Here is a 27,806-nt window from a genome sequence, read left to right as displayed (position 1 = left end):
AGAGCTGGCCAAACTGAGCAATTGGGTGAGAAGGGTCTTTGCCAGGGAGGTGACCAAGAACCCGACGGTCACTCTGACAGCTCCAGAGTTCCTCTGTGGAGATGGGAGAACCTTCCAGAACGACAACCATATCTGCAGCACTCCACCAATCAGGCCTTTATGGCAGACTGGCCAGACGGAAGCCACTCCTCAGTAAAAGGCACACGACAGGCTGCTTGGAGTTTGCCAAAAGGCACCTAAAGGACTCTCAAACCATGAGAAATAAGATTCTCTGGTCTGATGAAACCAAGATTTAACTCTTTGGTCTGAATGCCAAGCGTCACATCTGGAGGTGGCAGCATCATGTTGTGGGGATGTTTTCAGCGGCAGGGACTGGTAGACTAGTCAGGATCAAGGGAAAGATTAACGGAGCAAAGTACGAAGATCCAAAAAGACAAGGACCCTAAGCACACAGCCAAGACAACGCAGGAGTGCCTTCGGGACAAGTCTCTGAATGTCCCAGCCAGAGCCCGAACTTGAACCCGATCGAACATCTCTGGAGAGACCTGAAAAATAGCTGTGCAGCAACGCTCCCATCCAGCCTGACAGAGCTTGAGAGGATCTGCAGAGAAGAATGAGAAGAATCTCCCAAAATACAGGTGTGCCAAGCTTGTAGCGTCATACCCAAGAAGACTCAAGGCTGTAATCGCTGTCAAAGGTGCTTCAACAAAGTTCTACTTAAAGGGTCTGATTTACTTTTGTGATATTCAAGTTTTATTTTTAATAAAATTATACAAAATTTTCCCCTGTTTTTTGTTTTGTCATTATGGGGTATTGTGTGTAGATGGATGAGGGGGAAAAAGCATTTAATCCATTTTAGAATATGGCTGTAATGTAATGATGTAGAAAAAGTCAAGGGGTCTGAATACTTCCCGAATGCACGATAGTTTTACATCGTTGGTCCTTTACCAGTTCATCTTCAAACATAGGAAGATTTGCAATGACTGATATGTGGTTGCCTTATTTAACCTAGTCGAATGCACTGACTAAGTCTGAAGAAGAGCGTCTGCTAAATGGCCAAAATGAAAACAACTGTAATGTCCTTGTCTTTTGCAGCTCGTCGCGCTGCCTGAATGAAGGCTACTGCTCCAACCGGCGTTTCCAGATGAAACTGCATGCAGACTTTGAGGTCATCCTGACTGAAGATAAGGGCTGGGGACTGAGGGCGGCCAGGGACCTGATACCGTAAGGCCCTTACATCTTATTTTTACATGTAACCTTTTATTTAACTAGGCTGGTCAGTTAAGAACAAATTCTTATTTACAATGACAGTCTACACCTGCCAAACCTGGACGACATTGGGCCAATTGTGCGCTGCCCAATGTGATACAGCCTGGATTCGAACCAGGGACTGTAGTTACATCACTTGCACCGAGATACAGTACCTTAGACCGCTGCGCCACTCAGGAGCCCTGTACTCCTTGATTCATAATAAAGTTATAACTAGCGCCCAGGGCTCGTTCTCAATAGATCTTAACCTGGATTCCTCGCATCCTATCTCTTCGCCTCCTCAACACACATAGGAGAGGAAGGTCTGAGAGAAACCCCTTGGACCTTCTCCAGTACGGTTGAGAAGGAGGTGTGGCGATAGGATGCGAGGAATTGCGTAAAGACAAAATGAGATGGAGCCCTGGTCATTGTACTAAAAGCTGTACACAAAGGAGTCATGCTCACCCCCCCCCCCCCCCCCCCATTTTAATCACATTTCAGAAACACTTTTGTGCTGGAGTACTGCGGAGAGGTGTTGGACCACAAGGAGTTCAAGACACGGGTGAAAAAATACGCTAGCATGAAGAACATCCACTACTATTTCATGGCCTTGAAGAATAACGAGGTGAGACCACTGGAACGTTGACATGTCGTCCACTGAACTCCTGAAACAGGAACAAGTATAGGCTGCGTCCAACATGGCTCCCTATTCCCTATAAAGTGCACTACCAGACCCCAACAAGTTTTAGGTGTGCATCCCAAATGACACCCTGATTTGGCTCTGGTCAAAAGTAGTGGCTATATAGGGTGCCATTTTGGGATGCACCAAGTGTTGTATTGTTTCCAACTGACAGGTAATGTTACCTGAAACTCCTTTCCTCTGTGTCTTCTCAGATCATAGATGCCACACTGAAGGGGAACTGCTCTCGCTTCATGAACCACAGCTGTGAGCCCAACTGTGAGACCCAGAAGGTATGTAGCCCAGGAGCCCCTTTCGGTATGTTTTATTTAACTAGGCAAGTCAGTTAGGAACATATTCTTATTTACAATGAGGAACAGTGGGTTAACTGCCTTGTTCAGGGGCAGAACGACAGATTTTGTTTTACCTTGTCAGCTCGGGGATTCGATCTAGCAACCTTTCGGTTACTGGCCCAATGCGCGAACAAACTAGGCTACCTGGTATCTGTCCAGTGTTTCCAGATTTCTATGAAATAGGATCTATAATTTGTTATAATATGAGTGAAATAGTTCATTACAATTTTTTGGAAGAAAAACTACGTTAAAAAGCAGCTTTTATATGTTTTTAATGGGGTGGGCTTACCCCAACAACAGGATGGGGTGGGCTTACCCCAACAACAGGATGGGGTGGGCTTACCCCAACAACAGGATGGGGTGGGCTTACCCCAACAACAGGATGGGGTGGGCTTACCCCAACAACAGGATGGGGTGGGCTTACCCCAACAACAGGATGGGGTGGGCTTACCCCAACAACAGGATGGGGTGGGCTTACCCCAACAACAGGATGGGGTGGGCTTACCCCAACAACAGGATGGGGTGGGCTTACCCCAACAACAGGATGGGGTGGGCTTACCCCAACAACAGGATGGGGTGGGCTTACCCCAACAACGGGATGGGGTGGGCTTACCCCAACAACAGGATGGGGTGGGCTTACCCCAACAACAGGATGGGGTGGGCTTACCCCAACAACAGGATGGGGTGGGCTTACCCCAACAACGGGATGGGGTGGGCTTACCCCAACAACGGGATGGGGTGGGCTTACCCCAACAACGGGATGGGGTGGGCTTACCCCAACAACGGGATGGGGTGGGCTTACCCCAACAACAGGATGGGGTGGGCTTACCCCAACAACAGGATGGGGTGGGCTTACCCCCAACAACAGGATGGGGTGGGCTTACCCCAACAACAGGATGGGGTGGGCTTACCCCAACAACAGGATGGGGTGGGCTTACCCCAACAACAGGATGGGGTGGGCTTACCCCAACAACGGGATGGATGGGGTGGGCTTACCCCAACAACGGGATGGATGGGGTGGGCTTACCCCAACAACGGGATGGATGGGGTGGGCTTACCCCAACAACGGGATGGATGGGGTGGGCTTACCCCCAACAACGGGATGGATGGGGTGGGCTTACCCCCAACAACGGGATGGATGGGGTGGGCTTACCCCCAACAACGGGATGGATGGGGTGGGCTTACCCCCAACAACGGGATGGATGGGGTGGGCTTACCCCCAACAACGGGATGGATGGGGTGGGCTTACCCCCAAAAACGGGATGGATGGGGTGGGCGTATACCGTCATGAATATTTTTATAGACAGTAAATAGCTGACTGGCCAGTTAGCCGCCTCGGCTAAAAACACGACCTTATCCTCTATATGAGGAAATAGCAAGTGTTTTTGAAAAGGTCTGTTTGATTTATAAGTTTGAGGTGGGGTTTATTTCTCTCTAATTGATGCTTCGGCCACATACAAGTATAGGACCGAGTCAACAACATTTATTTGCGTACGAGTTAACAGATTATGAGCATTTAAAAGTAAGAATTTCACTGGACAGTTCATTGTAAAATGTAAATGCATTTCATTCACTTGTCTTGGTTCAGAACCATATTTGCCTGTACTTCGCTCTACTTTTAGGCTGGTACCTTGTGCGTGTGTTCTCTTGTCAGCTCCATTGCTGCCGTTGTCAAGCCAAACATGACAATGAGCGACAAGAAGTTTGCATTCTAACACAGACTGGCACTGAGGCTACTTTATCAGTGAGCTGCGTCTCAGGCTGGGATTTTCATTTGACATTTGAGTCGTTTATCAGACGTTCTTATCCAGAGGGATTTACAATTAGTCATTCGTCTTAAGGTGGCTGGGTGAGACAAGAGCACATCACGGTCATGACAAGTACACTTTCCCTCAACAAAGTATTTATCAGCAAAGTCAAAACCAAGTTTGTTTTATCCTGACCTCGCTAATGTTTCTTTCTTGGTTTCTGTATTTCAGTGGACTGTGAACGGCCAGCTGAGAGTTGGGTTCTTCACCTCCAAGACCGTCACAGCTGGTACAGAGCTTACCTTCGATTACCAGTTCCAGAGATATGGGTTAGTGTCTCTCTCCCTTCGATTACCAGTTCCAGAGATATGGGTTAGTGTCTCTCTCTCCCTTCGATTACCAGTTCCAGAGATATGGGTTATTGTCTCTCTCTCCCTTCGATTACCAGTTCCAGAGATATGGGTTAGTGTCTCTCTCCCTTCGATTACCAGTTCCAGAGATATGGGTTAGTGTCTCTCTCTCCCTTCGATTACCAGTTCCAGAGATATGGGTTAGTGTCTCTCTCTCCCTTCGATTACCAGTTCCAGAGATATGGGTTAGTGTCTCTGTCTCCCTTCGATTACCAGTTCCAGGGATATGGGTTAGTGTCTCTCTCTCCCTTCGATTACCAGTTCCAGGGATATGGGTTAGTGTCTCTCTCTCCCTTCGATTACCAGTTCCAGGGATATGGGTTAGTGTCTCTCTCTCCCTTCGATTACCAGTTCCAGAGATATGGGTTAGTGTCTCTGTCTCCCTTCGATTACCAGTTCCAGGGATATGGGTTAGTGTCTCTCTCTCCCTTCGATGACCAGTTCCAGGGATATGGGTTAGTGTCTCTCTCTCCCTTCGATTACCAGTTCCAGGGATATGGGTTAGTGTCTCTCTCTCCCTTCGATTACCAGTTCCAGAGATATGGGTTAGTGTCTCTCTCTCCCTTCGATTACCAGTTCCAGAGATATGGGTTAGTGTCTCTCTCTCCCTTCGATTACCAGTTCCAGAGATATGGGTTAGTGTCTCTCTCTCCCTTCGATTACCAGTTCCAGAGATATGGGTTAGTGTCTCTCTCTCCCTTCGATTACCAGTTCCAGAGATATGGGTTAGTGTCTCTCTCTCCCTTCGATTACCAGTTCCAGAGATATGGGTTAGTGTCTCTCTCTACTTTTGTCCCAAATGGCACCCTATTCCCTTTTTAGTGAGCTATTTTTGACCAAAACTCATAGGATGCCATTTAGGACGCAGATTCTCTCTTTGGATTTTAACTGTCTGTTGTAACATATCAATGTTTGTCTGTTCTAATACGTCTCCCTGCTGTTGTAGTCATTGACAACATAACGATACATTATGAAGCCCGTGTTGCTCTCTGGACCGACCACATAGCTATGGTGTAGTGTTTTTACTCCTTCTCCTCTGTACACGCCAGGAAAGAGGCCCAGAAGTGCTTCTGTGGGGCTCCCAGCTGCCGAGGCTTCCTGGGCGGGGAGAACAGGGTCAGTGTAAGAGCAGCGGCAGGGAAGATGAAGAAAGAGCGCCCTCGCAAGAAGGACACCTCCGTGAGCAATGCACTCACTACGGTGAGTGTTTGGGTCAGGTTTGGTAATGGCACTCCCCCCAAGAGTCCCAGGTTTTCCATAAATGCTGTTTTGGAAGATTCCTGGAATAAGTAGGACATCTGGGGAATCTTCAATACAAAGAAGTGATCAACATGTTGCGAACCTAGGACTGACTGTCTGAACAGCCATCACTTAAAAAGGTGTTGGGGAAGTGACCTGTTGTGGAGTTCATGTCTCTATCAACCATAGGGAATATTTAAAGGTCCAATGCACCTGTTTTTATCTCAATATCAAATCATTTCTGAGGTAACAATGAAATACCTTACTGTGATTGTTTTCAATTAAAATGGTCAAAAAAACTAACAATATATTCTTAGCGAAGAGCAATTACTCCAGCAAGAATGTAGCTAGGACTGTTTTTGTTTGGGAGTGGACTGAGTAGAGAGGAGAAGGTTTGGAACTCTTTCTTATTTGTCAGTTAACTAATTTACCGCCTGATGTCGTGTCACCCGGGAAGACAAACCATTATCCCACCAAGCTGGGCTGAAATTTCAGCCTTTTCAAACAGCTATTACACTAAAATGGCATTATCATCATTTGCACAGTATTATCCCAACCTCCTAGTGTGTAAATATAGAATTCAACTCATTTGAAATACAACTGCCGACGCTACAATCTGTTCTCTTCCCCTGCGATCTAGGTTTATGTTTTCACCCTGGTAGTTAGGATTCCACACTTTTTATTTGTTGTTGCTGTTGACCCATGCCATTGAGTTCATCTTTAAACTCAGGCCAATAGATTAACTACAGTGGCATGTAGTTATTTCATACCTCTGATCGGATGATCTGCTGAAACCCCCAGCAGCGATGAACTGTGTCTCAAATGGCACCCTATTCCCTATTTAGTGCACTACTTTTTTAACCAGGGCTCTGGTACAAAGTGTGCACTATATAGGGAATGGTGCCATTAGAGACGCTGACATGGTCCAGAGAGGCAGATAGGGGTCAGGTTTGTACTAGCTTTAGGCTAATTGTTCTGAGAGCTCCAGTGTCTTCTCCTTTCCATAAATAACACTGCTACTGAACACAAAAGGACTGGCAATTTTACCCCCCCCAATCACCATGAAAGCTGCTTCAGTTTTGCAGAGAAGTAGTAGTTTTGTCAGTTCTGTGTTTAGTACGTCGAATGGATTATCTGTGGTCTTGATAGAGCTACACTAACTTCTGCTGAGCGTGAGACTCTCCCATTCATGTTCAATGAAACCTTGGCATAGGAGGCTCAAGTGGCTCATTGTAAAAATTCGCTACGCTGTCCTATTGTCAAGAATTTGGCACGATTCAGGCCAGAGAACACTTGATAAAGTGGCTTATGCTCTGCTCACGCTGGCAAAAGCTACAAGTGTAGTAAAAAACGACTGTTTGTTACTGCTGATGCTGAGTGTTAATGCTGGTCTGTTACTGGTCAGTGTGTTAATGCTGGTCTGTTACTGGTCAGTGTGTTAATGCTGGTCTGTTACTGGTCAGTGTGTTAATGCTGGTCTGTTACTGGTCAGTGTGTTAATGCTGGTCTGTTGCTGGTCAGGGTGTTAATGCTGGTCTGTTACTGGTCAGTGTGTTAATGCTGGTCTGTTACTGGTCAGTGTGTTAATGCTGGTCTGTTACTGGTCAGGGTGTTAATGCTGGTCTGTTACTGGTCAGGGTGTTAATGCTGGTCTGTTACTGGTCAGGGTGTTAATGCTGGTCTGTTACTGGTCAGGGTGTTAATGCTGGTCTGTTACTGGTCAGGGTGTTAATGCTGGTCTGTTACTGGTCAGGGTGTTAATGCTGGTCTGTTACTGCTCAGGGTGTTAATGCTGGCCTGGTACTGCTCAGGGTGTTAATGTTGGTCTGTTACTGCTCAGGGTGTTAATGCTGGCCTGTTACTGCTCAGGGTGTTATTGCTGGTCTGTTACTGCTCAGGGTGTTAATGTTGGTCTGTTACTGCTCAGGGTGTTAATGCAGGTCTGTTACTGGCCAGTGTTAATGCTGGTCTGTTACTGGTCAGTGTTAATGCTGGTCTGTAACTGGTCAGTGTTAATGCTGGTCTGTTAATGGTCAGTGTGTTAATGCTGGTCTGTTACTCCTCAGTGTGTTAATGCAGGTCTGTTACTGGCCAGTGTTAATGCTGGTCTGTTACTGGTCAGTGTTAATGCTGGTCTCTTACTGGTCAGTGTTAATGCTGGTCTCTTACTGCTCAGTGTGTTAATGCTGGTCTCTTACTGCTCAGTGTGTTAATGCTGGTCTCTTACTGCTCAGTGTGTTAATGCTGGTCTCTTACTGCTCAGTGTGTTAATGCTGGTCTGTTACTGCTCAGTGTGTTAATGCTGGTCTGTTACTGCTCAGTGTGTTAATGCTAATGCTGGTCTGTTACTGGTCAGTGTGTTAATGCTGGTCTGTTACTGGTCAGTGTGTTAATGCTGGTCTGTTACTGGTCAGTGTGTTAATGCTGGTCTCTTACTGGTCAGTGTGTTAATGCTGGTCTATTACTGGTCAGTGTTAATGCTGGTCTGTTACTGGTCAGTGTGTTAATGCTGGTCTGTTAATGCTCAGTGTGTTAAAGCTGGTCTGCTGTGTCGCCAGGTGGACGAGGAACTAGAGGCTCTGCTGGAGAACGGGGAGGGTCTGTATGATGAGAAGGAGGTGGTGTCTCTCTGCAGGCTGATGGTCAGAGTGGAGACCATGGAGCAGAAACTCATCTGCCTCAAACTTATCCAAGTAAGCACACCTGACCCCCCCACCACCAATGAACACTGGCTGTCTGGGATGGCCCTGGTCATTTATAGTGCGCTATACTTATAGATGTATATATTTATAGGCCCTGGTCATTTATAGTGCACTATACTTATAGATGTATATATTTATAGGCCCTGGTCATTTATAGTGCACTATACTTATAGATGTATATATTTATAGGCCCTGGTCATTTATAGTGCGCAATACTTATAGATGTATATATTTATAGGCCCTGGTCATTTATAGTGCGCTATACTTATAGATGTATATATTTATAGGCCCTGGTCATTTATAGTGCACTATACTTATAGATGTATATATTTATAGGCCCTGGTCATTTATAGTGCGCTATACTTATAGATGTATATATTTATAGGCCCTGGTCATTTATAGTGCGCTATACTTATAGATGTATATATTTATAGGCCCTGGTCATTTATAGTGCGCTATACTTATAGATGTATATATTTATAGGCCCTGGTCATTTATAGTGCGCTATACTTATAGATGTATATATTTATAGGCCCTGGTCATTTATAGTGCGCTATACTTATAGATGTATATATTTATAGGCCCTGGTCATTTATAGTGCGCTATACTTATAGATGTATATATTTATAGGCCCTGGTCATTTATAGTGCGCTATACTTATAGATGTATATATTTATAGGCCCTGGTCATTTATAGTGCGCTATACTTATAGATGTATATATTTATAGGCCCTGATCATTTATAGTGCGCTATACTTATAGATGTATATATTTATAGGCCCTGGTCATTTATAGTGCGCTATACTTATAGATGTATATATTTATAGGCCCTGGTCATTTATAGTGCGCTATACTTATAGATGTATATATTTATAGGCCCTGGTCATTTATAGTGCACTATACTTATAGATGTATATATTTATAGGCCCTGGTCATTTATAGTGCGCTATACTTATAGATGTATATATTTATAGGCCCTGGTCATTTATAGTGCACTATACTTATAGATGTATATATTTATAGGCCCTGGTCATTTATAGTGCGCTATACTTATAGATGTATATATTTATAGGCCCTGGTCATTTATAGTGCGCTATACTTATAGATGTATATATTTATAGGCCCTGGTCATTTATAGTGCACTATACGTATAGATGTATATATTTATAGGCCCTGGTCATTTATAGTGCGCTATACTTATAGATGTATATATTTATAGGCCCTGGTCATTTATAGTGCGCAATACTTATAGATGTATATATTTATAGGCCCTGGTCATTTATAGTGCACTATACTTATAGATGTATATATTTATAGGCCCTGGTCATTTATAGTGCACTATACTTATAGATGTATATATTTATAGGCCCTGGTCATTTGGGACCAACATTTTATTTCAGTTGCTTGTTTTATTTATTTTTATTTATTTTGAATGTGACAAATAAAATGTGATTTAATAGGTTGTTATATTGTGTGGAGGATGTATTGTATTGGGGATGTCTGTGTACTGTGTTATTGTGTGGAGGGTTTCTCTACCATAATGTTGACTTGGTGGTTGTGTATGAACAGGATACCCAGAGCCCATCCTGTCTGAAGCAGTTCCTGGACCATCACGGTCTGTCTCTACTGTGGATCTTCATGGTGGAGCTCTCTGAAGCCAAGGGCAACAGTGTCAACAACATCAAACTGCAGTTTCAGGTGACAATTAAATCCGTTCGGGGTCAAAACATGTTTTTATATTTAATGTCGGTTGCTCATCCCTCACACTTGTGATCATGACAACCATGATCACTGAATCTATATGAGAATCCACTTCAGAATAAACCAATTCAGATTGTTTTAATTCAAAGGTTCTAGGAATATCAAAACAAGGTGTGTGTGTTGTTACCAACTGACTATTCCCTGTGTCTCCAGATCATGAAGACCCTGTCAGCGCTGCCTATCTCCACTAAGAACATGTTGGAGGAGAGTCATGTCCTGAGCCTCATCCAGCGCTGGGCCCAAACACACTCCCTCCCCCAGGCCCCCGGGGCTGAACAGGACGGCTACTCCAGTGAGAACATGTCTCGCGCCCAGACCCCTCTCAACACTCCCGACGGCTCCTCTGCCTCTGTCGCCAAACTGGGCCCTGAGTTGGACAGCGACACTCCCAAACGGGCCGTTTACCGTCGCCTCAAGATCAGCGAGAACAGCCTGGACAGCGCCATGTCGGACGCCAGCAAGGCCTCGGACGGTAAGGAGGAGGAAGAGGAGGATGAAGAGGAGATGGAGGACGAGGAGGTCTCGCCATCTGAGCCTCCAGTGGAGAGCAGTAAACGGTCCAAGACAGAGCTGATGGTTGAGGTCCAGGCTCAGACTCCCACAACAGAGGAGCTGCCAGAAGAGCCAGTCACAGAGCTGGTGGTTGAGGTCCAGGCTCAGACTCCCACAACAGAGGAGCTGACAGAAGAGCCAGTCACAGAGCTGGTGGTAGAGGTCCAGGCTCAGACTCCCACAACAGAGGAGCTGACAGAAGAGCCAGTCACAGAGCTGGTGGTTGAGGTCCAGGCTCAGACTCCCACAACAGAGGAGCTGACAGAAGAGCCAGTCACAGAGCTGGTGGTTGAGGTCCAGGCTCAGACTCCCACAACGGAGGAGCTGCCAGAAGAGCCAGTCACAGAGCTGAAGGAGACACCAGAGGAGGTGGTGGAGACCATGGAGATCACAGAACCCCAAGCGGAGAGCCAAGACGCTACAGTTCAGGAGGAGGTGAATGAGAAGGGCGGTGACGAGGAGGTGAAAGACGAGTGGAGTGAGGGACAGAAGGAGAACAGAGAGGAGGAGGAGCAGCAGCAGGCAAGTCAGTCAGTGGAGGAGAGGGAGGTTGTGGCAGGAGAGCAGGCCAACGTGGAGGTCCAGGAATCATCACATATTCAGACGGAAGTTACTGAGACCCCTTCAGCGGAGCAGCCTGCCGAGGAGAAGGAAGAGGAGACCACCACAGCAGAGACTGGGACTGAAGATACAGAAAAGGCTCCAGGCAGCCAGGAACATCCAGGCCAGGTGGCCCCCGAGGGTCCCCTGGAGGTGGCCCCTGGCACTGAGGACGCTGCCCAGGTAGTGACCCCTGCTTCAGAGGCCCCTCCACCTCCCTCTCCGGTGGTCCCCGTGGAGCCTGCGGCGGTGGGGACGCCCTCGCAGGATGAGGAGGAGGGTGTGTCTGATGTAGAGAGCGAGAGGAGCCAGGAAGCCCTGCTCAGTGCTGTGGATATAGGAGACATGGCTGCTAGGCTGCTGGACAGCTGGAAGGACCTGAAGGCAAGGACAAACACTGATCAATAAATAAACACACACACACGCTGAGTTTATTGTTATTTACATGTGTGACTCATCCTTCAGGAGGTGTACAGGATCCCCAAGAAGAGCCAGGTGGAGAAAGAGATACACGGTAGGCCTCTGTCCCTCTCTCCTGCTCTTTCTCTCACCAGGTCTGTGTCCACACCTGTTAGTGTCACGTTTTATTTTCAACAGTGCTGACAGCCTACCGTTGGTGTGAGGCTTTAACCTGTTTCCATTGTTCCACGTATACAGATCGTAGTCGAGACCGAGACGCTGCCCCGGCTCGCACCCCCTCCGGCAGCCGGGAACGTGAGAGGGAACGTGAGAGGGAGCGGGACAGGGAGAGGGACCGGGAACGAGATCGAGAACGAGAACGGGACAGGGAACGTGACCGGGAGAGAGATAGAGAAAGGGACAGGGATTGGGAGAGAGACCGGGAGAGAGATAGAGAGAGAGACTGGGACAGAGACTCTGAGAAGACACCCCGCAGCACAGAGAGACGGCGGCGACGTGCCTCCACCTCCCCACCGCCCTCAGCATACGAGAGGAGCAGCAGGAGACAGGAGGACCGGTAGGACTGGCTGGAACACCAACATATAGACTGACATGTCCTTGGACTGTAGGACTGGCTGGAACACCAACATATAGACTGACTAGCTATGAATGATCACATGTCCTTAGACTGTAGGACTGAATGGAACACCAACATATAGACTGACTAGCAATGAATGATCACATGTCCTTGGACTGTAGGACTGGCTGGAACACCAACATATAGACTGACTAGCTATGAATGATCACATGTCCTTGGACTGTAGGACTGGCTGGAACATCAACATATAGACTGACTAGCTATAGACTGTAGGACTGAATGGACTTTCCGAATCGTTCTAGAAAACTTCCACGCTTTTAGAAACAAAACTCTTGAGGACTTTAGGCTCCTTTTCAAATTGCACCCTTTTCCCAAAAGTAGTTTACTGAATAGGGTCCCATAGGGCACTGGGTAAAAGTAGTGTACTGAATAGGGTCCCATAGGGCTCTGGGTAAAAGTAGTGTACTGAATAGGGTCCCATTAGGGCTCTAGTTAAAAGTAGTGTACTTCATAGGGCTCTGGTTAAAAGTAGTGTACTGAATAGGGTCCCATAGGGCTCTGGGTAAAAGTAGTGTACTGAATAGGGTCCCATAGGGCTCTGGTTAAAAGTAGTGTACTGAATAGGGTCCCATAGGGCTCTGGTTAAAAGTAGTGTACTGAATAGGGTCTCATAGGGCTCTGGTTAAAAGTAGTGTACTGAATAGGGTCCCATAGGGCTCTGGGTAAAAGTAGTGTACTGAATAGGGTCCCATAGGGCTCTGGGTAAAAGTAGTGTACTGAATAGGGAGCCATTTGGGACGCATACCAAAACTGTTGTTGACTTGTAGAAATGTCTGTTGTGTTGATCTCTGTAGACAGTAGTATTGACTGTGTGTTTCTAGGTTTGACCTGGCTAACAGCAGTAAGAAGACCCGTTCCATCACCAAGGAACGCACCAAGCTGTCCACAGAGGAGCGCAGGAAGCTGTTTGAGCAGGAGGTGGCCCAGCGCGAGGTCCAGAAACAACAACAGTTACAACAACATCAACAACAACAGTTACATCAACAACAACAGTTACAACAACATCAACAACAACAGTTACAACAACAACAGTTACAACAACAACATCAACAACGGCAGCAGCAGCTCCAGACTCTAGCCTACGATGCAGCCCTGACATACAATACCAGCCCAGCTGGCTTCATCCACTACCCCCCTGGCTACCCCCTCCAGACCTACGTGGACCCCGTCAACCCCAACGCAGGCAAGGTGCTGCTGCCTACCCCTCCCGTGGAGCCCCTGGTCCCAGCCACTCTGGTCTTGGAGCAGACACCTCCCCAGGCTCTGATCACCGAGCTTGGCATGACCTCTCCCTCCTCTACCTCCCAGCCCCCTCCAGTCTCCAGCATCTCCCAACACATCCACCAACACACTACGCCTCTGGAGCTCCACCCCGGCACCGCCCAGCAGTATGCCCAGCAGCCCAGCGTGGCGGGCCAGGACCCGGGTGTAGGCGTGCTGTCAGCCGTGTCAGCGCCCCCTCAGGTGCTTTACTTTTTATATTTCTCATCATTTTAACAGGGTATTTAATTTTTTATTGTAAAGTGACTTTCGGTGTTTTGAAAAGCAAATAAATGTAAATAACATTCATTATTATTCATGGCTCCAGAGTGCTGCCATTGGTCTCGTTTGGTCCCTTTGACTTGACTGTGCGAGTAAACACTTTTAATTGGCCGCATCGGTGCAAGTTGCAAATTCCGTCTGGTCCCCTAACTCCAAACGTCCTATATTATTGTTGTAGGTGTCGGCAGGCCAGGGGAGTTACGCCACGCTGTGGGACCCTACCACCCAGCAGGCTGTGACGGTACAGACCCAGGTAGCACCACAGTACCAGGTTGTCCCAGCACCACCTCCCACCCAGACAGCCATCTACTACCAGGGCCAGCCCTGTCAGACCATCTACAGTATCCCCACGGCCTATCCACAGGCTAACACACCTGTCCTGCAGGTAGGCACACACACTGCACAGTGTCCATGAACACTCAACACATATCGCCCTTCGTAGATGGAGGCTTTCAAACAACGCATGGGAAAAAAGACCTGTTTCATGACTAGATCAGAAGGTCTCTCTCTGAGTATCTGTATGATCTCTGTGTGATCTGTCAACCCTGTTCTGGCCAGGCCTACGCTGATCCGGCTGCCAACTACCTCCATGGTCAGCCGGTGTACACAGGTCACCAGCAAGGAGTGGTGGTTCAGCAGGGGGGTACGGTCACTACCATCGTCACCTCACAGACTGTCCAGCAGGTAAGGCCTCTAGCCAGACCCAGACGCATGAACACTGAGGAAATATATGCATTAATCGTTGTCCATAGTTGTCTGTTAAAACTTCACACAAAGTCAATGACTTTCAGACTAGTTGCAGACTCACAATCGACATGTTGCGCATCCTCTCGGTTGTCCGTCATCCGTCAGCGGATGACTCCGTTGAAAAAAACAAAAACATTGTCTCACTACCTCATACACCAAATCTGTCTGGCCGTACCCTTCCCCAAGCTACCACAAGGGGGAGGCAGTGTATCAACGTGATGGTCGTCTTGATTCTTGTCCAGCGGTTTCATACCGTGTTTTTTATCATGATGAAGGCCTCATAAACAGTTGTTTTCTAACCACTAGAGGAGACTTCCTGTCTTTTCACCTACCTCTTTTCCTCTGTGCAGGAGATGCCCAACACTCTGTTAGTCCCCAACAGTATGATAGACCTGCCCCCTCCCTCTCCTCCCAAACCCAAAACCATTGTCCTGCCCCCCAGCTGGAAAGTAGCACGGGACGGAGAGGGAAAGATCTACTATTATCACGTCATCACCAGGTAGGCTGCCTGTCTCTGCCCCGGGTCTCTGCCCCGGGTCTCTGCCCCGGGTCTCTGCCCGTCTGGTTTTGTGACTGTGTGTGTATCTGTCAGCTTGTTGGTCTGACTGCACATGTCTGACTAACTCTGTGTGTCTGGCTGCGTTTGTCTGCCTGGGATTGTGTGTCTTACTGTGTATCTAACCCCTCCCTCCTACAGGCAGACTCAGTGGGATCCTCCCAGCAGCTGGGACGGGGTCAGTGAAGACTCTCACAGCTTAGACCACGAGGCTGAGATGGACCTGGGGACGCCCACCTACGACGAGAACCCCTCCAAGGTGACCTTTGACCCTGAAAACACACAGGCCAAGGCCTTTCAAATGCATCCTTCCTTCCTTGATATAATCACTAGCTAGGTTTCCAATTGGTGACAGATATCCAATTGGTGACAGATTCCATCCAATTGGTGACGAATATTCTAAAATCTGCATAAAAACCATTGTGTATTTTCCCTCCAGAGATGTTTCCATCAAATTGACTTGTTGCAGATGAAAGGCTGTGTGATGACGGTGCACATGCAATACTTTTTGCGGTTTTAAATCCAAGTTAAATGGGTTTCCGTCTCATTTTCAACTCTATTGATGGTTTTAAATCCAAGTTAAATGGGTTTCCGTCTCATTTTCAACTCTATTGATGGTTTTAAATCCAAGTTAATTGGGTTTCCGTCTCATTTTCAACTCTATTGATGGTTTTAAATCCAAGTTAATTGGGTTTCCGTCTCATTTTCAACTCTATTGATGGTTTTAAATCCAAGTTAAATGGGTTTCCGTCTCATTTTCAACCCTATTGATGGTTTTCTCTGGATGTTTAATGGAAAGGAGCATCAAGCTCATCACCCTGTGAAGTGAATCATTTATTTCATATGCAGCCTAATAAACTGCAGGCGTTCCTGACCAGTCGTAGTGGGAGGACCACACAACATGTCATCGCATGACTCCAAGTTTACTTCCATATAATGGTTATTATATCAATATTTGAGCATAAAAGCATTTCTGAAGACATTTCTCGCGTTGTTCATTTTATAGACACAAAAAGATCTCACCTTGTGGAGAGGGTTTTGATTTGTTGACACATTTACTGTGTTTCCATCAGGCCTGTCATGACAACAACAACAATATATGACAAGTACTTTACTCGTATAAGAAGGTTGGATGGAAACGTGGGCACTGATCTGTATGTTAGTTGATAGATGAAAACATGGCTTCCTTTCATCGCATTACTTTCACCAATCTGACTGGTAGGTCAGTGATTTCCTCAAGGAAGGACGGAAGGTTGGGTGGGTGGGTGGTTATTAAGGTATTTGAATAGGGCCCAAATCTCATGTCTCACGGTTGCATCAGATTCACACAGGACTCTAGTCAAATGTAGTGCACTGTCCAGGGACTAAGGTGTCATTTGTCCACGGGACAATGGTCAAACATGGTCAGCAGAGTTCCATACAGTCTTTTAGGTCCGAGCCCCTAGTGGTGTGTGTCTAGGAGTAGAAACCCTGCTATAATATCCATTACATTGCCTTGTGGTTTTTGGACACGAGAGGTTTTTCTAATAGATGATGGTGTGAAAAACAGATCTAGTCTAACACATCGGTGCGAAAGCAAAACTATTTGAGCTTGGTTTGCTTCCTGGAATGTCTGTGCTTGCCTGTAAAACATGATGATAGTGTTCCTCCCATCGGTTAATTGAAGATGTTGGAAAAGGGATCATTTTCAGCTGTGGTTCCTCTCCTGGGAGAGAAAATCACCCCCCCGAAGGGCCTCTAGTCTGGAGTGTCATACAGAGGCTACATCCTAAAATGGCACCCTATTCCCTACATAGTGCACCACTACCCTATGCGTCCTGGTCTAAAGTAGTGCACTACATAGGGGTGAGGGTTCCATTTGGGATGTAGACAGACACTATAACGCTAGCTGCAGATGCAGTTGATTTGATGCAGTGAACTAGGTTTAGGAGCTGTTAAATCAACCCACACATCTTCATCAACATCTGAAGGTAAGGGTGAACTAGGTTTAGGAGCTGTTAAATCAACCCACACATCTTCATCAACATCTGAAGGTAAGGATGAACTAGGTTTAGGAGCTGTTAAATCAACCCACACATCTTCATCAACATCTGAAGGTAAGGGTGAACTAGGTTTAGGAGCTACAAGATCCAACCCACATATCATTCCTGCTCCGCTCTGCATGCATTATTTGGTGTTTTACGTTGTACAAGGATATATTTTCAGAATTCTGCATGTGGAGTCACAATTTGGTATTCGTCCCATTTTGTGAATTCTTGGTTGATGTGCGGACCCCAAACCTCACAACCATAAAGGGCAATGGTTTGATTCAATGGTTTGATTCAAGTATATATTTTTTTTAGTCAGATCTTAACTGGTATGTTTTTTGTGTGCTCTAGGGCAACGGTGTCTATATGTAATTTGAATTTGTGGTCCTGGCAACTGGACCTTTTTGGAACACCATTATTTTTGTCTTACGAGATTTTCTGTCGGGTCCCAGGTCTGACAGAATCTGTGCAAAAGATCTAGGTGCTGCTCTAGGCCCTCCTTGGTTGGGGACAGAAGCACCAGATCATCAGCAAACAGTAGACATTTGACTTCAGATTCTAGTAGGGTGAGGATGGGAGCTACAGACTGTTCTAGTGTCCTCGCCAATTCGTTGATGTATATGTTGAAGCGGGTGGGGCTTAAGCTGCATCCCTGTCTTAGCCCATGGCCCTGTGGAAAGAAATGTGTATGTGTGTGTTGCCAATTTTATCACACTTGTTGTTTTGTGTACATGGATTTTATAATGTCGTATGTTTTTCCCCCAACACCACTTTCCATCAGTTTGTATAGCAGACCCTCATGCCAAATTGAGTGGAAGGCTTTTCTGAAATCAACAAAGCATGAGAACTGCCTTTGTTTAGGTTTATTTGTCAAGTGGGGTGTGCAGGATGAATACGTGGTCTGTCGTACGGTAATTTTGGTAAAAAGCCAATATGACATTTCCTCACTACATTGTTTGGCACTGAGGAAATGTACAAGTCTGCTGTTGATGATAATGCAGACAATTTTCCCAAGGTTGTTGTTGATGCATATCAATTGGAATTTGTGGTCTGTATATTTTATCATTTCATTGAGGAGACCATCAACACCACAGACCTTTTTGGGTTGGAGGGTTTGTATTTTGTCCTGTAGTTCATTCAATGTAATTAGAGAATCCAGTGGGTTCTGGAATCCAGTGTGTTCTGGAATCCAGTGGGTTCTGCTCGTCTTTTAATAGTTGATTCTAAGATTTGTATTTGATCATGTATATGTTTTTGCTCTTTGTTATAGAGCCAAAAATATTGGAGAAGTGGTTTATCCACACATCTCTGTTTTTGGATAGATAGCTCTTCGTGTTGTTTCTTTAGCATTTTCCCAGAAGTGGTTAGATTCTATGGATTCTTCAATTACATTGAGCTGATTTCAGACGTGCTGTTTCTTCTTTTTCCGTAGTGTATTTCTGTATTGTTTTAGTGATTCACCATAGTGAAGGCGTAGGCTCAGGTTTTCTGGGTCTGGTTTTGGTTGGATAGGTTTCTCAATTTCTTTTCTTTAGGTTTTTTTTGCTTCATCAAATTATTTGTCATTGTTGCTACTTTTCATAGGTTGTCTTGACAGTTTTGATTTGATAGGGAAGCTGAGAAATACTGTTAGTTTTCTACTGCCAAGTTTACATCTTCACTATTACATTTAGTCTAGGCAGTTGTCTAACAGGGGTTGAATTTGCCTAATAGTTTATTTGGTTCGGTTTCCACACTACTTTCCTTCCAACTATAGCATTTCTTAATATTATTCAGTTGCTTTGGCTTTGATGCTTCATGATTGAATATTGCTCTGTTCAAGTAGACTGTGATTTTGCTGTGGTCTGATAGGGGTGTCAGTGGGCTGACTGAACGCTCTGAGAGAATGTGGGTTGAGGTCAGTGATAAAGTAGTCTACGGTACTACTGCCAAGAGATGAGCTGTAGGTGTACCTACCATAGGAGTCCCCTCGACACCTACCATGGACTATGTGTGTGTATACCCAGCGTGTGACAGAGCTGCAGGAGTTGACCCATTTTGTTGGTTAGATTGTCGTAGTTGTGCCTAGGGGGTTATATGGATGGGTAAGGGAATGCTGTCACTTCCAGGTAGGTGTTTGTTGCCATAAATTAGTACATGTCCCTGTGCCTGGAAATTATTGATTTCCCCCTCCAGGATGGAGAAGCTGTCTGCATTAAAGTATGGGTATTCTAGTAGGGGGGTATAGGTGTTTTTCTCTGTTTAGTTCATTTCCTTTTGAATTTCTAGCCAAATATAAAATGTTCCTGTTTTGATTAATTTAAGAGAGTGAGTTAGGTCTGCTCTATACCAAATAAGCAAAGCCCCTGAGACCCTTCCCTGTTTCACACCTGGTAGTTTGGTGGATGGGACTACCAGCTCTCTGTAACCTAGAGAGTAACCAATGAGTCCATCTATACCGTGTTTTTTGTAGGATGACAATGTCTGTATTTCTTTAGTGAAGTCTGGGTTCCTGCTCTTTAGGCCAAAGGTAGATGACCTCAGGCCTTGGATATTCCAGGATGAGATAGTGAATGCTTTGTGTTCCATAAAGTGTCCAATGTTGTTAATCGTGTGGTTTGGCCTCAGACCAGTAAGTGTGAGCAGAACCTGCTGAGCATCTGGTACATGCCATTCGCTTGGGCTAGTGTAAGACTGGGGGTTGGGCCTGTTAGGATGGGTGTATGTGTGACTTCCATGTTGAGGCCCTCTTTGTGGGAGTGGGGGGCATGGGGTGGGCAGGAGTGTCATAGGTCTGATCTGAGGGGGCCTATATGGGTTGTAGTAGGAATGGTTATTATGCATTTCTCTCTTGAGCTCTCGCTCGCTCTCTCTCTTTTCTGTCATTTGTTTCCCCTCTTCTTTGATCGTAATGGAAACCAGGTTTGTGGTCTCTTGGTTTAGCGTCTACGCACTGGGCCCTTTTGTCTCTGAGCTGAAATGTTTTCATATGTGTGTCTCCAGAGAGGGAGAGACCCTTTCTTTATGATGAGATGTCTCCATCTCTCTCTCTCTCTCTCTCTCTTTACGATGAGATGTCTCCATCTCTCTCTTTCTTTACGATGGGATGTCGTTGGCCAATAAAAGCAATGAGCTCAAGGACCATTTCCAACATGTCTTGATAGTGGTGCCTGTGTCTCTCTCTGTCTGTCTCTACTGACCAGGACCTGAAATGATAACCACTGAGTTTCTGACACCACTTAAATGTTATATTCCTTAGCTCTGTTGACCCCTGATAATAATTTGGTGTTTTGGTTAGAGGGCTTTGCATCCCACCTGGAAAATAATCTAGGTTAAACACTAGCTCATAATGTGTTGTCTTATCAGTCTGAATGCTTCTCCCTGGTACGCTCCGTGGGCACACCACCCCTCAGGAAGCACGAAGGAGAACTGTGTGTGAATCTATTGTGGTTCCCTTTGATCCTCACCACCTTGGTTTGGTGCATGGGGGGGGGGGGTCTACTGCCTGTCTCTGGGGGGGGCATCTACTGCCTGTCTCTGGGGGGGGGGGGGGGCATCAACTGTCTACTGCCTGTCTCTGGGGGGGGGGGGGGGGGGGGGGGGGGGGGCGGCGGCATCAACTGTCTACTGCCTGTCTCTGGGGGAGGGGCCATCAACTGGCTACTGCCTGTCTCTGGGGGAGGGGCCATCAACTGGCTACTGCCTGTCTCTGGGGGAGGGCCATCAACTGGCTACTGCCTGTCTCTGGGGGAGGGCCATCAACTGGCTACTGCCTGTCTCTGGGGGAGGGGCATCAACTGGCTACTGCCTGTCTCTGGGGGAGGGGCATCAACTGGCTACTGCCTGTCTCTGGGGGAGGGGCATCAACTGGCTACTGCCTGTCTCTGGGGGAGGGGCATCAACTGGCTACTGCCTGTCTCTGGGGGAGGGGCATCAACTGGCTACTGCCTGTCTCTGGGGGAGGGGCCATCAACTGGCTACTGCCTGTCTCTGGGGGAGGGGCCATCAACTGGCTACTGCCTGTCTCTGGGGGAGGGGCCATCAACTGGCTACTGCCTGTCTCTGGGGGAGGGGCCATCAACTGGCTACTGCCTGTCTCTGGGGGAGGGGCCATCAACTGGCTACTGCCTGTCTCTGGGGGAGGGGCCATCAACTGGCTACTGCCTGTCTCTGGGGGAGGGGCCATCAACTGGCTACTGCCTGTCTCTGGGGGAGGGGCCATCAACTGGCTACTGCCTGTCTCTGGGGGAGGGGCCATCAACTGGCTACTGCCTGTCTCTGGGGGAGGGGCCATCAACTGGCTACTGCCTGTCTCTGGGGGAGGGCCATCAACTGGCTACTGCCTGTCTCTGGGGGAGGGGCATCAACTGGCTACTGCCTGTCTCTGGGGGAGGGGCATCAACTGGCTACTGCCTGTCTCTGGGGGAGGGGCATCAACTGGCTACTGCCTGTCTCTGGGGGAGGGGCCATCAACTGGCTACTGCCTGTCTCTGGGGGAGGGGCCATCAACTGGCTACTGCCTGTCTCTGGGGGAGGGCCATCAACTGGCTACTGCCTGTCTCTGGGGGAGGGCCATCAACTGGCTACTGCCTGTCTCTGGGGAGGGGCATCAACTGGCTACTGCCTGTCTCTGGGGGAGGGGCATCAACTGGCTACTGCCTGTCTCTGGGGGAGGGGCATCAACTGGCTACTGCCTGTCTCTGGGGGAGGGGCATCAACTGGCTACTGCCTGTCTCTGGGGGAGGGGCATCAACTGGCTACTGCCTGTCTCTGGGGGAGGGGCCATCAACTGGCTACTGCCTGTCTCTGGGGGAGGGGCCATCAACTGGCTACTGCCTGTCTCTGGGGGAGGGGCCATCAACTGGCTACTGCCTGTCTCTGGGGAGGGGCCATCAACTGGCTACTGCCTGTCTCTGGGGGAGGGGCCATCAACTGGCTACTGCCTGTCTCTGGGGGAGGGGCCATCAACTGGCTACTGCCTGTCTCTGGGGGAGGGGCCATCAACTGGCTACTGCCTGTCTCTGGGGGAGGGGCCATCAACTGGCTACTGCCTGTCTCTGGGGGAGGGGCCATCAACTGGCTACTGCCTGTCTCTGGGGGAGGGGCCATCAACTGGCTACTGCCTGTCTCTGGGGGAGGGCCATCAACTGGCTACTGCCTGTCTCTGGGGGAGGGGCATCAACTGGCTACTGCCTGTCTCTGGGGGAGGGGCATCAACTGGCTACTGCCTGTCTCTGGGGGAGGGGCATCAACTGGCTACTGCCTGTCTCTGGGGGAGGGGCATCAACTGGCTACTGCCTGTCTCTGGGGGAGGGGCCATCAACTGGCTACTGCCTGTCTCTGGGGGAGGGGCCATCAACTGGCTACTGCCTGTCTCTGGGGGGGGCCCATCAACTGGCTACTGCCTGTCTCTGGGGGGGGGGGCATCAACTGGCTACTGCCTGTCTCTGGGGGAGGGGCCATCAACTGGCTACTGCCTGTCTCTGGGGGGGGGGGGGCATCAACTGGCTACTGCCTGTCTCTGGGGGAGGGGCCATCAACTGGCTACTGCCTGTCTCTGGGGGAGGGGCCATCAACTGGCTACTGCCTGTCTCTGGGGGAGGGGGGGGCATCAACTGGCTACTGCCTGTCTCTGGGGGGGGGCATCAACTGGCTACTGCCTGTCTCTGGGGGGGATCAACTGTCTACTGCCTGTCTGGGTCTGAGTAGGGTGGGTACTGTTAGCCGGAGAGGGAGCCCTGCCTTTATCCTGGCAGGATATCCCTGCTTTGTGTGGCTCCCTCCTTTCCTGTTGGAGGGGGCTGGTGACCAGGTGTGGCCTGCCTGCCTTCCCCACTGGCCTTGAAGTCCGGGGCCTCGGCTCCACACCTGCCATGTTTCATCCATGTGGCTGATACAGCCTCACTTCCTTTGATCTGGGCCTTTTTAGCTCCAAGAAATGGCTGCCGCCTGCTGCTGTCTGCCACAGCTGAGAAAATGACAGTAGCTATAACCCAGACAGACTGCTAGGCGACCGTTTAGATGAATCCACGGCCGAACCAAGCTAGTCAAACGAAACGTGACTGTTCTATAGACTGACATGTTCCCTGACCTCTCTCTCGTGTGTGTGTGTGTGTGTGTGTGTGTGTGTTTCCACAGTTCTCTACTAAGACAGCAGAGGCAGACACATCCAGTGAGCTGGCCAAGAGGAGCAAGGAGACGTTCCGGAAAGAGGTGAGTCAGCGTCCATATCTCAGTCTTCCTGTGATTCCTCCTCTCCTCACCTCCTCCTCAACTACACATGGCCAACAGTATGTGGATACCTGCTCATCGAACATCTCATTCCAAAATCATGGGCATTAATATGGAGTTGGTCTCCCCCTTTGCTGCTATATCAGCCTCCACTCTTCTGAGAAGGCTTTCTACTCGATGTTGGAACATTGCTGCAGGGACTTGCGTCCATTCAGCCAAGCATTTGTGAGGTCGGGCACGGATGTTGGGCGATTAGGCCTGGCTCGCAGTCGGGGTTAAAATTCATCCCAAAGGTGTTGGATGGGGTTGAGGTCAGGGCTCTGTGCAGGAGAGTCAAGTTCTTCCACACCGATCTTGACAAATCATTTCTGTATGGACCTCGCTTTGTGCACGGGGCATTTGTCCTGCTGAAACAGGAAAGGGCCTTCCCCAAACTTGCCACAAAGTTGGAAACACAGAATTGTCTAGAATGTCATTTATTGCTATAGTGTTAGGGTTTCCCTTCACTGGAACTAAGAGATCTAGGCCAAACCATGAAAAACAGACCCAGACTATTATTCCTCCTCCACCAAACTTTACAGTTGGCACCATGTATTGGGTGGGACAGGTAGTATTCTCCTGGCATCTGCCAAACACAGATTCTTCTGCCAGATGGTGAATTGTGATTCATGACTCCAAATGACGCTTGGCATTGCACATGGTGATATCCAGGATATCCAGCCAACAGGCACAAGTGGTCTTTCAATTATGTATTTGTGAGATGTATTATTTATTATTATTATTATTTATTTTTTTTGGGACCGCGTTTGCACATTTTGACAAGTGGCTAAAAAAGTTACAAGTTAATGTGAAGCCCATCTGACTATGACTGAGATACGTGGTCGTCCCACCTAGCTATCTTATTAAGATGAATGCACTTGTAAGTGGCTCTGGATAAGAGTGTCTGTTAAATGACTGAAATGTAATGAATGTCATCTCTACACGATCGATTTGACCTCCTATTTCCTGTGTTTAGATGTCACAGTTCATTGTGACCTGCTTGAATCCGTTCCGGAAACCAGACTGCAAACTGGGACGCATTGTCAACACCGAGGATTTCAAACACCTTGCCAGAAAGGTAGGGGGGTTGTGTGTGGAAAGCAATCATTTGGGTATTTGTATTTTATTGTCTCAAACCATCCAAAACATGAACCTCTCCCAACAGTCAGAGTATTGAATTAAAGTCCTGGATAGCAATTAACTTCAAAGGATAAAGGTTTTCCCCTTCACATCTCACTAAAGCTCTTCCCTCAGACCAGAACTAAACGCCTGAACCTTCAGCTCCCACTGCTTCTGCTCGTATCCCAAATGGCACCCTATTCCAAAGTAGTGCACTATGTATTGAAAATGGTGCCATTTGGGACATTCTCTCTCTCACTCAATGCTCAGCCTGCATTCTTTTTTTCAAAGGGCAATAAAGCTCTGATTTTTCCCCTCAAGTAGTTTTGAGTGTTTCTCTGGGTTGACAACCACAACTTGGTGGGGACTTGTTTAAATGGAGTGCCATTTGGACACACTACTACTCTTGAGCACATGGTCACAATAAACAAAAGAGAGGCCAAGTAAACTGGCATGTTCACATTTTTAATTTAATTACCGTGCAGAACAAACCCTTAAAGCAGAACCTCTTAAAAACTAGAGCGCTAGCTAACGTTTTGGATTGACTCGTTTTCTATAGAAAGCTGAGATTTTTGGGGACGCAGCCCTGACATTTGACTGTCTACATTTTTAGGAGGAGAACAAAGCTCATGAAATGGATCCGTCAGAATGAAACCCTCATCTCTTCACAGTGTGACCCTAACCTCCATTCTTCCTTTTGATGGAGCTAGTTTCACTTTTGTTGTTGCAGGGTTGTAAAATTCCCATAACTTTCCAGGTTTTCCAGAAATCATGTTTGGAAGATTCATGGAATCAGGACGGAATTAGCAGAAGATCCTGAATCCTCAAACCAGGATTCTAGAAAACTTGGGAATTATGGGAAAGTTACCCATTACCGATGTTGTTGTCAGGAGAAACATCTTCCTTGTCTCCCCCTTTCTATTCCTCCAGCTAACTCACGGCGTGATGAACAAGGAGCTGAAGTCCTGTAAGAACCCAGAGGACCTGGAGTGCAACGAGAACGTGAAGCACAAGACCAAGGAGTACATCAAGAAATACATGCAGAAGTTCGGCAACATCTACCGGCCCAAAGAGGACACTGAGCTGGACTAACACTGCGTCTGACTGGAGGAACAGAACGGGGATCAAGACTTGAAAATATGATTAGGCTACAGTTGTTTGGGGCCCACAAACGGTGAAAGGAGACACACTGAAACCCAGATTAAAGTCAAGTCACGCTGGGAAACTGAACTGTGGAGGTGGGATCACTCCAGACACATATTTATGTTGACTAAGACTGTGTCTTAAACTGATGCCTTGAAGGCTTGCCGCCGGGCCCACTGACTAATGGGAGGGGACTAGTGGGAGGGGGGCGAGAATCATGACGAGGAGGGAGGTGTCTCCCAAGGGGCGGAGGCTCCAGGTGAAGTGTCCACAGAGAAGTGTGCGACACCTAGGCTTGCGTCTCAACTAGCACCCTATTCTCTGTGCCCTATGTAGGGAATAGGGTGCTGTTTGGCACTCAGACCCAGAGAGGGGTGCTACATTGACCTATAGTGTCACTATCATGTTAGCTTTCTACATTTTTTTTTCCAGTTTAACTTTCTTACCTAACTAACAATGTTTTCAAATCTTATCTACATATTCTCTCTAGAACTCTTCCTCCCCTGTCTGAAAAGGATTCATGAAAGAGTCAGACTTACCATCATTTTAAATTGCTCTTCAATGTTTTTCCACTGTTGGGATGTTGCTGTATGAAGTCCAGCAGTGGCAATTAACTGGTCAAAATGGATCCATGTAAAGAAAGACAAAATCGCTGTTTGTCCATATGACAGGCTTTCCCCTGGTGCGCCCGCCTGCCACACCCCCAAGCCAGCCATTAACTCGACTAGGGTATCTGGTGCCCTCCCTTCCTTCAGACCACAATCCTCCGGAGCCTCTGTTGTTATATGAATGCTTGATGGAGGCTGGGTTCGGTTCGGATGGAGGCTGGGTTCGGATGGAGGCTGGGATCGGTTCGGATGGAGGCTGGGTTCGGTTCGGATGGAGGCTGGGTTCGGATGGAGGCTGGGATCGGTTCGGATGGAGGCTGGGTTCTGTTCTATCGTGCTGACTGGTGTACTTATGGGAATTCCTCCATGGCTGCTTACCAAATAGCACCCTATTCCCTAAAAAGAGCACTACTTTAGACCAGGGCCCATAGGGGAATCCCAGAGTGCACTACTTTAGACGAGAGCTCTATGTAGGGAATAGTGTGCATTTGGGACATAGTCCATGTTCCAATGCTCCCTCCCTGAGTACATTTTGTTTTTATATACAAAAATTGAAGAATGAACTTTTATGAAGCTTGTTCTTTTCAGTGAGACAGACAGACGGACAGTTCAAGAGGACTTGGTGGTGAATAAGGAACAGCAGGGGATGGGGTTACTGATCAATGTTTTTGTCTTTAATTAACTTGTACTATGAAGTGAACAGGATTTGGATGCTATCAGACACATGATGCTTATGTGTCAGTCAGTGTGTCCCCCGTTCTGTTTCGACCCCCCTCCTCAATGGGGTGTGGCGTGGTCATTTTAACTCTTTTTTTTTACTATTATAATTCCTTTAGACGGGCATCAGAGGTGCCTGTGCTGTCGTCTTGTTGCTACACAAGCTGTTTTACTCCTTAGTCTCCGGGGTAACAAGGTTTGTGTCCTGTCGTCAGGGTTACCGGTTCATAGGCTTGGGGTCGTTAATCCTTTAGGTAACTCTCACACCACCATTTAAATTGCATTAAAACCATGTTCAAACACACTTGTATTATAGTGCTTTATATGTGAATATATTGAGAAATAGTTTTGAGAATGTTTAGGTAAGCAGAGTCTTTGTGAAAGGATGGACTGTTGGTCCGTGATATAACCTGTCAATAGCCTGGTGTCAGTATACCAAACACAGGTGAATGAAGGGGAGGGGGGGGTCGAAGTGAGTACCCCTGTCTGCTCCAGCAGCTCAAATCAACACCTCCTTCCTCTGTAAGCTAAAGCCAGGATTCCACCGATTCACAGCCTCTTGTTTGAAAGTTATTTTATTTTGGTGGTGGGGGTTGCAGCATTTTTCTGTTTTGTTTGTTTTGAGACTTCTTTTTTTTTTGTATGTACAAAGAGTTTCACCCCAACTCTACTGTAAGTACTGTGCAAGCACATTGTCATACTGAGTGTACAAACATTTTAAAAGAAAAATAAAGTTTTTGTAAAAATGTG

At 47.5% G+C, this 27,806-nt stretch overlaps 1 protein-coding gene across 1 annotated transcript; it reads left to right on the top strand.

Annotated features, from left to right (window-relative positions):
* Positions 1 to 1,012: 1,012 nt before the first annotated feature.
* LOC116373160 (histone-lysine N-methyltransferase SETD2-like) lies at positions 1,013 to 27,806 on the top strand (the record flags this gene model as incomplete). The annotated part of the gene is made up of 18 exons (XM_031821875.1): positions 1,013 to 1,224; positions 1,750 to 1,873; positions 2,143 to 2,220; positions 4,260 to 4,357; positions 5,488 to 5,638; positions 8,236 to 8,370; positions 9,948 to 10,076; positions 10,293 to 11,675; positions 11,757 to 11,805; positions 11,949 to 12,267; positions 13,170 to 13,812; positions 14,069 to 14,275; positions 14,449 to 14,574; positions 14,988 to 15,136; positions 15,335 to 15,452; positions 23,338 to 23,412; positions 24,446 to 24,547; positions 25,519 to 27,806. Coding segments are annotated over 18 exons (4,260 nt in total), but the record flags the coding sequence as incomplete, so codon positions are not given.

The sequence above is a fragment of the Oncorhynchus kisutch genome, unplaced genomic scaffold (genome assembly GCF_002021735.2).
Source record: "Oncorhynchus kisutch isolate 150728-3 unplaced genomic scaffold, Okis_V2 scaffold4026, whole genome shotgun sequence".
In the NCBI taxonomy this organism is placed as follows: Eukaryota; Metazoa; Chordata; class Actinopteri; order Salmoniformes; family Salmonidae; genus Oncorhynchus; species Oncorhynchus kisutch.
This window is presented reverse-complemented; position numbering and strand designations above follow the sequence as displayed.